At 46.6% G+C, this 9,596-nt stretch overlaps 1 protein-coding gene across 1 annotated transcript in view; it reads right to left on the reverse strand.

Annotated features, from left to right (window-relative positions):
* Positions 1-9,097, reverse strand: part of LOC142766004 (uncharacterized) — a 50,163-nt gene extending 41,066 nt beyond the window's left edge. The window contains exon 1 of the mRNA XM_075867815.1: positions 9,025-9,097. Within this exon, the coding sequence (XP_075723930.1) occupies positions 9,025-9,097 (73 nt within the window). The remainder of the gene's footprint in view (positions 1-9,024) is intronic.
* Between the last annotated feature and the right edge of the window lie 499 nt (positions 9,098-9,596).

The following is a 9,596-nucleotide window of genomic DNA, read 5'->3' on the forward strand; positions in this document are numbered from 1 at the left end:
GCGTAAACAATTGACACTTCACTCTGATTTCAATAATACAAAAATATTAAAATAAAGCTTTCGCTGAAGATGGAGAAAAAGAAATATTGCTGTGAAAGAAATGAATATGACAGAACTAACGCAAGGACCATTCCGCGTATATGATGAGTCTGTGGCTATAATGGCGAATTTTTCCGATCCCTTTAACTAGACACTATTATTTATAATGAAAAGTGGTCCATATGGTGGCGAAATGGAGGTCAGAGCAGTTTAGACAATAGATAGGTCAGAGCAGTCAGAGAGTCAGAGCAGTCAGAGAGAAATAATAGCAGCATTTAGACAGACATGTCGGAGCTGCGTTGAAAGTCGCACAAGGTTTTGAAATATCACAACGCCGATAATAGTGACGGATTTAGATGCCAAGCACCTTAGCGCCGAGCTGAATCTCGTGTGCAGCATGACCACCTTCGCAGTGCATGCGCGTCTTCTACCCCTTCTCTCCGCTCCAATGCTCCCCCCTCTCTAACTTCGAAAACGCCGACGCAGGCAGCTTCTGCTTGCGAGTTGCTTGACTGCCAAAACAGCAACTTAACGCTCCGCTTGTAACCTTTACGCAGCGATGATGACTGCAATATTTGGCTAAGCAGTTCATAGCCGTGTCTTCCTTCCAACGGATTTGTTACTTCAACAGGCTCGAGGAGGTCTTCATGTCCTCTTTAAAAAGCAGCTGTTGCCTTTCTTACATGCTGCGTGCTTGGCCCACGTCTATTTCTTCTGCTTAATTTAAACTGAGGTGTGCAAAACACTCATTTGAACTCTGGCCGACTCCGCACTCCACTTCTCTTTTCAAGTTTGACCTATCATTTCTCATTTCATTGCTCGCTACGTTGTCCTCAATTTGAGTACAAACGACGTTGTAATCCACAAGGTTTCTGCATCGCAGGTAAGTAGGGGCAACACTCGGTTGTCGCATGTCTTCATCTTGAGAGATAGAGACAAACTAACATTTGTTATTTGATAATAGTTGCTGAATATGCTCTACCCTATTTTTATTGACCTCCTTTAGCCTTTATATTTTATCTTAGCCGTTTATCTGCTTGTTAAGAGTAAGCACTACTTACTCGTGGTCGTAGTTTTTTCTGGTCTTAGTTGATCCGGTCTTAGTTGATGCAGTCTTAGATGGTGTGGTCTTTTCGGTTGTAGTTGATTTGCTTGAGTTCGAAGGAGGAGATGGAGGAGGTTTTTCAGTCGAAGGCGGTGTCTGCATGAAAAAAAATATGGTAGATTGTGATAATTTTCAGCAAAATGCTATATGAAATTTCGCAATAAGCTGATACACGAACAGAAAAATAAAAGCTGAGCCCGGTCCTGGTACCACGGACACCAGCGATCAGCAGAGCTGCGGCTGTGTAGAAAACCGTTGCTACGCTATAAAAGGAAGAAGTATTTTTTCGGGGGTGAAGCTTCATAAGGCGTAAGGATTGTCTGCCGTAGCCATTCCTTGTGCGCGAAGTATTCACAAAATGGCGCGCGCATCGTTCGAGTTTTTTCGACAGACAGACAGACAGACAGACAGACAGACAGACAGACAGACAGACAGACAGACAGACAGACAGACAGACAGACAGACGCTTCGCCCCTCTCATCATTCACTCCATGGATATGCTATGACTTTTTATCCCGGGCTCACCTGACGCTTGGCACCTAAGTCTTAGTGCATGTCAATAATGCTCATGTTCTGATCTTAAATGCCCACACAAAGATTTGATATGAGTTTAGCTGAACAGCTGAACAACCAACTGCCCGCTAAGCAGTTGGTTGTTCAGCGCATACACGCCCCGCTAAGCAGGGGCGTGTATGCACTAGAACTCGTCATTAACTCATACAGTGTTATGGATGCTGTCTTCAAGGATGCACTGGCCAGATTTGCCACATTATTCCCGTACAGGCAGTCTATCGTGGTGCTTCCCGGAATATGCGATTTTCAGTTTTTCGGCAAACTACAAATTTAAATACCTGGTTCTATTTTAAACGTCACTTTCCATCGGTTTGCCTGCTGTCCCCGAGTGTCTTTGTCAAAATAAGGACAATGAACATACTTGGGCTATCCAGAGTTAACTAGCAACACGAGTGTGGTGAGTGCTCACTGTCTGAGCATTCAGATTAAGAAAATGTGACGTGGTCTGTGCTTCCATAAGCGTTCGCAGTGTTTCCCATTTTTGGAGGAGTTCAAAGTGGGATCCCACAGCTCTAACCTGCCATTGGTCAAGTCAAAAGACTACAAGCATTGCGATGGCTGAAAAAAAAATTAGAACAAATCGATGGCGTGCATCTGATAAATACCTCCCAGCGTTTGCTTTTCTGAAATGAAAATGGCAAGCAAAGAGTTCTTTACACGTTTCACCAGGACTTTCGGCTAAAATTGTTGTTAAGAACGTGCATGGCCATAACCGAGTAATCACACGGCACTAACGTTGCGCCCTCCTCGCGGATGATTTCAACAAAATCAGTCGTTTGAGTGCTCTTTTGCGGGGCTTTTTTTTCATGTGTCCTGCTTCGTGGCGCTAATCGCGATGGTTTCTATCTCTAGGGTGTGTTCAGAAAGTCGCCATGGGCGGCGGCCATCTTAAGTCTGATTCCAATTCTGACGTAGCCGGCAAATGGACGGCTTCGAGAAGACTGCATCATAGACAAATACGATGCAGGCTACTTTGCTGTCCAAGCAAGATGGTGGCCACGGAGGAAGGAAATGTAGGACAGGGCATGCCCAGCCAGCGCGCGGCGTGAAAAGTGTGGAGAAAATGACATCATGGCGGCCATATTCACTGGGCACAATGGCGGCGTTGCTATGGTTACGCGTTTCGCATTGGAGCTGGTCTAGCAGTGAGCGGTCGTGGCTGGCGGTGGCTTGTGTGCCTCCCCAGGTCTCGTGCTGAGCCATGGCGGACAATATCCGTGCTCTGCGCCACGTTATTGTTTACGCAGTGTTCTCCTGGGAGTTACTGTACACTTAACAACGTTTACAAATCCTTTTGTCCATAACGGGGTTTTAACAGTTCGTAGAACGAGTGCGTATCCATATGTCGTGTGGCGGATGACGCGGATGAAGCAATTAGTGTTCAGCGAAATTGCGCTGGGCACCATGACGAAGCGGAACGACGACCAACGCCTTGCAGGTCGGTGACGGTTGCGCAGTGCTCCTGCTTGTGACAACGGACGACGCTGTTGAGCCCAGCAAGACGCAAAGAAGACCATGTGCACATATGCAGTTTCATGTTGTGTGTGTACAGTAACAACTTGCATGTGCGTATTAAAACACCTTTTCCCTTCCGCTTCGTATACTCTCCCCAAGCATTGCATGTAATCTACACGTAACAGCAACCGCGTTCAAGTGTCACTTGCACTGTGCTCAAAGTCACCACGGTCGCAGATGGCTGACGCCGGTGAGTTTCACGCGGGACACGGACTCAGTGGCCGGACGCTGCGTCGGCCGCGTGGCGGATTGCAACAGTAGAAGGCGCACGACTGATCATGTTGTCTGTACAGTTTCTGAATTAATTACGTGAGAACACTCACCGTTGTCAATGCATCTAGTGCGGTTTTCTCTTGTACTTGCTTCGTTTTCAGTGAGCTGTTACTCGCTGGTAATACTGTGACGAAATGATTTCGCCGAAGGTGTTGCACTGGCCCAGAGTGTTGAGCCCCGTTTCATTAGTTTCAAATCGTCACGACACGCGCGCTGCGCAGCTCACGGGCTTTCCGAGCCGGAAAGAGAGCCGTGCCTTCTGCTTTACATATCGAATGCAAACAAGAGAGAAGAATTTGCGCAGTCAATATTTTATTTATTTATTTACAGATCCTGCTAATCCTATTTGGGATTTTAGCAAGAAGGGCATTTCATAGAATGTGAACAATAGAAAGAAAGAAAAAAAATCATTTGGGCTTTCAAGTTATAACACATACATACACGAGGGGAATACATGTTGAGGGCTAGGCACTTTTTAGCACAGGGTAATTGTTTGAAAAAGGAATGAACAGTAAAGGCGTAACATAATTTGCATCGTACCTAGTGTGACGAGCATGACAAACAAGTCCCGCAGTATATAGAATAAAACAACAATCAATGTTGATACTCGTACCCATGACAACCTGACAACAACTACTTTTTTTATTGATTTAACAAAAACACAAAATTCGTACAGAATACGAGTAATTCAGAGAGTCTGCAATGTAGACGGGTTATTCGTTGTCGCCCTGTAAATGCTCTTTTACTGCTGCGGTAAAATTATCCAGTGAAGTACAGTGAAGTATAGAAGGTCTCAGCCGGTTCCATTCCCTTATTGTCAATGAAAAGAATGAATATTTAAATGAATCTGTGTGAAATGAGCACTCGTCAAGCATTTCAGAATGTGTGTGACGTGTCAGTCTTGTTTGTGCAATAGAAATGTATTTGGATGTATTAATCTTTATCTCTCCATGTATCAGTTGGTACATGAACCGTCGTCGTGCTAATTTGGCTTGGTTTTGAAGAGTTAGGATTCTAGCTTTTTTAATAAGTTCAGTGGGTGAGTCAGAAAATCGATACTTATTGTAAATAAACCTAATTGCTTTCCTCTGAATTCCTTCTAACTTGTTAATTTTGGTGACAGAAAATGGGAACCAGACAATATTGGCGTATTCTAACACAGGTCTGACGAACGTTTTGTACGCAATTAGTTTTGTTTCTGCAGGAGCTAATCGAAGGCGTCGTCTAAGGAACATCAAGCGCCGTAACGCAGCTGAGGTTACTATGGATATGTGGGAGTCCCACCTGAGATCCTGGGTTATTGTTAGTCCGAGGTATTTATGTTCGTAACCTCGTAGCAGGGGAATGTTATTAATGATGTAGGAGAAAGTAGACCTGTTTTTTTTTTCTAGTTATTGTCAGAAGAGCGGATTTATTGGCGTTAATTGTCATTTGCCAATCATCGCATCATTTTGACACGGTTTCTAGGGCATTGTTTAGCGCTATATGATCTTCGTGGGAGTTAATTTCATTGTACAGTATGCAATAGTCGGCGAAAAGCTTTACAGTAACAGGAATATTCAGCGGTAAGTCATTAATAAATATAAGAAACAGCAAAGGTGCTAGGACGCAGCCTTGAGGTACCCCGGAAGTTACTGCTGCTATAGAGGAAGTTTCATTATTTATCTCGACGTACTGTGTCCTATCAGATAGGTAATTTGATAGTAATATGGCTGACTTCCGGCTCCATCGCGGCTTCACAACGAGTGACGTCAGGGCCTCTCCTACCTTTCCTTCCTCCGTGATGGTGGCTGAGCAAATTACTCGGGTTGTAGCGGATAGCTGGGATTTCGCCGGAATAGCCGTCTGCATACAAACAAACGCTTCTCCAGACACTCAATGCGAGTACAGTTAATTTGTCTTAGATTTTAACTCACAATAAGCTAAAAAAATCAACAGTCAAGTTTATTTTAGCTTTCTCTTTTCAACGCTAGGTGGCGCCTCATCGCGTAGAAGCTGTCTAGACGTGTTTCATATCTCGGACAACGTGGGCTCGGTGCTGTCTTCTAGACTGTCTGCGTAGACTGACTACGATGCTCTTCAAGAATAGGAACGCAACCTCTCGATACATAGGTGGGCGCCTTCCTCTACGTGGTCCCCTCATGCGCATACATACGTGTGCGCGCTCAGTCTCCTTAGAACAAAGAAGCACCGCTCTAAGTTGAAACAACACTTGTGATACCTCGGTACAATATGCTAGAGTTAGGTGTCTGGGTAGTTTCCCCCAGAACAGCTAGCTGGCCAGATCCGGCCTGCAACATGCTGTGTATACACGTTCTTTGGAAGGCCTATGCGATCACACCAATGTAGTACCACTTAATAATATAAGCACCACTCGCCTCATTCGTCAGTGTACATTCGGAACGTGACTGCGACTGTAGCATTGGCGTTTTTTTAATTGTGATAGCAATTATATGAACCCTCTCGGCGGGATTTCACCGCCAGCGTAAGCGTTGGCGTCACCGTCACTCAACATAAATTTATACGTATCTATATATTGGAAGTGCAAGAAAGAAAAAATTCCGAAAGAAAGACTTCACCGCACGGAGTTGGACTTGGGTCCTCTGAATCGAGAGTGGAAGGCTTTAACTACTGCGCCACCGAGAAGCACGTTCCCCACCGTTGAAACGGCAAGCTATTTATATCTACCACTTACCGCCGCTGACGGGCATATCTGGGGTAATTGTGTTTTCGGTATTACCAGCGAGGTGGCGCGATGAGCGTACGTCAGCATATCGCGCGGCGGCGTGCGTTCTAATCCTCCACGCGTACTTAGTCCCGCTCAGAGGAGGGAGGCGACGCTCCCTCGCGCGCCTTTCTCTCGCGGTGGGAAGGAGGTGAGAGTCATACGTCTTGGCTGGCCACGGGCCTTAACTGGAAAAATTCTGTTGTACTTACTGAGAGCACAATTAAAAATCACTGCAATCATTACACTCTCGGTTTGCGAAAGGCGCTCGCTTTTCAGACACATCGAAGGAAGAACTGAGACGCTTATTCGCGTGCATTTGCACCTGTTAGTACGTTTCGTGCATATTTTGTGTGGGAGAAACACGGGGCACCTTTCGATATGCTTTCCATTCAGCGCGTGACCTTCCAATTTGTTGCTATCGCGTTCATTGATTCGCCTTTGCGGCTAATTTGTGACTTTTTTTTCTGAAGGAGCTGTGGGGAGACCTAACGCTAGTAGGTCCCTAATGCTTGTCTCAGAATAATGCCCCTTAAACACATAAGCCCGCGCATGTACAGTCAATCGCAGTATATTTTCGCCGGTGCACCCCATTGGAAAGCGGCCCATCTGGTGTTCCCACTGCTATTAGAGAACGTCTACGTCGATTGTCTAAAAAGACTTGGGTGAAGCAAAAGCTATTTTTAAACAAAAGCTGCTCTAGTTACACTGAAGTTAATGCATCACTTATAATTGTTACTACAGAGTGTCTGCTGGCCACACAAGGAAAGCCATTAAATACCTATAAGTTATGTCTACGGTCCAACAAGATTATATAGAAGATTTAAGCACCCTAAAAAACTTGCTGTTTCGAAAACTCCCCTATTATCTGACTGCGTTTGCTCGCGTGGGGCCTTGTCTCAAGGGCTGTAGGCCTGCGCGCTCAGATTTGGGTGCCCATTCAAGAACTCCAGGTGGTCCAAACTTCCGGAGCTCTCCACTACGGCGTCTCTCATACGCATATGGTGGTTTTAGGATGTTAAGCCCCACATATCTATCAATAATTTTTTCTGTAGGGCCATTCTCTCAATGAGTAATTCGCTAAAGGCGTCACCACCACATTACAATGAAGTCATTAACATTTAACTACCACCTCAGAAGTTATGTGTTTGTACTGTGGTATTTCCCTTCAAAATCATTTACAGAAGTAGAAGCTTGTTTGTGTAAATAAAAGGCGTTCAAAAGCTTTTGGGATTGTCAAGGTAAGGTGGCTTGAAGCGTAATAGGATCCACACGCCAAACAGTCTCTCTCTCTCTCTCTCTCTCTCTCTCTATATATATATATATATATATATATATATATATATATATATATATATAAATATATATATATATGTATATATACATATATATATATATATATATATTGTGAAGAAAACGCATCGTTAGCAAGCACTGTGTCCTGGGCTTCTCTCGCTCGCCTCGTGCTGATCATCACCGGCATATGCTTGACCGTTGCTCTGTCCCGATCATGTTTTCATTTTAGGGCCACGGTCACAAGACACGCCAATAAACCCCTTTTCAATTGGTGGAGGGTGCTTACATTCCCCGCCAATTGAACTTGGGTGCTGCCATTCGCCATCGCCTGAACCTGGATCTGCGCACCCGAACGCTACCTCCCATCATGGCCACCAACACGCACAACTTGGCTCTTCCACTCCATCCTCCAGCAACCCCAGCGTCCTTCGCTTGCGAGAGCCGAAGGTCTTTAGCGAAGCTGATGAGACCGACGCGGAAGACTGGTTCACTAACTACGAGCCGCTGAGTGCAAACAACAAGTGGGATGACGCGGACAAGTTGACTATCACCTTTTACCTCGTCTACGTGGCCGAAATGTTGTATAACCACAAAAACGACATTACGACGTGGTTCATCTTCAAAACGTCGTTTGTTGATGTTTTTGGCCGACCCGCTGTCCGCAATTCCAGAGCCGAACAACACTTGCGGACTCGCGCACAGAAGCCAACGGAGTCGTTCACCAGCTACATTGAAGACATTATTGGTCTTTGCAACCATGTGAACACCACCATGCCCGAGTCGGAGAAGATTCAGCACATCCTCAAAGGGATAAATGACGGCGCATTTCAGATGCTCCTGGCCCGTAATCCTGCCACCGTTGCGCAAATTGTCACTTTGTGTCCAAATTTCGACGAGTTGAGGAAGCAGCGCGCCCTGACTTGGCCATTTTCCTCACACGCCCACTCGCTCTCTAGTCTTACTTCTGTTCCCGATCACTCGCCAACTCTGCAAGAGATAAAAGACTTTGTGTGTGAAGAAGTAGCTCGGCAACAGTCGTTGATTCCCTTCATGCAGCAGCCGCCATCCTCTCGTCTGCCCTCACCACTCCACGACGTTATTGCCGAAGAGGTAGCTCAGGCTGTTCCCGTCGCTGCCCACCAGCATTCTGTGGCCATGCCTGCTCAGCATGCGCCTGCTATGCAGCCCGTAGCCGCGCCTATTACGTATGCCCAGGTGGTACGCAGCAGACCCCGCCAGCAGCATTTCCTGCCCATGTCTTCACTTCTCCCCGCTCCAATTCTCTTTCAAGACATTGGGCCGCACTGCGAGTCGGCAATTCCTGGCGAACTTCTGACAATGATTGATTTGCTACGCCTGCGGTACTCCAGGATGCGTGGCACGATATTGTCGCCGTCGCTTCCAACCACTCCACGACGCTACTCGGCCGTTCCCGTATGACCCACAGCCAATGCACCTACCTGCTCCTTATCCCTTACCGCAGTATGGCTACACTAACCTTCCCAAGTCTCAGCCACCCCAGCCCCCACCTCAGACTCACTGTCCCCGCTCCTCGTCTCCCCGCAGGCCATCACTGTCCCCAATGCGTCCCCAACCCGCTTCCTCTAACCGGGAAAATTGAACGCCGCAGTTCTAGGGGCAAGAACTGCGCTGTCGTCGAAACGCCCAAGTCCTCACACTTCACCTGCTAATGTCGTCGCCATATCTGTTGATGGTATTTTTACCTTTGCCCTCATCGACACAGGTGCTGCCGCTTCTGTTATGGCCGCCCAGCTCTACCACTTCCTACGCAAAGTGACCACGTCACTCTCTGGACTATCACTTCGTACTCCTAGCACACAACCAGTTTGACCTCTCGGCACCTGTACGGCCCGCATATTCATCGAAGGCTCTGTGTACGTTGTCGAGTTCATCGTCCTTTCGGTGTGCTCGCATGACATTATCCTCGGGTGGGACTTTCTGTCACATCATCATGCCGTCATCGACTGCGCACGCGGTGAAGCTCAATTTTCGCACCTGTGTGACAAACCTTTGCACGAAACTCTTGAGTGGTTGCCAAAACTCGTCGTG

Source organism: Rhipicephalus microplus, chromosome 6 (assembly GCF_043290135.1).
Source record: "Rhipicephalus microplus isolate Deutch F79 chromosome 6, USDA_Rmic, whole genome shotgun sequence".
NCBI lineage: Eukaryota > Metazoa > Arthropoda > Arachnida > Ixodida > Ixodidae > Rhipicephalus > Rhipicephalus microplus.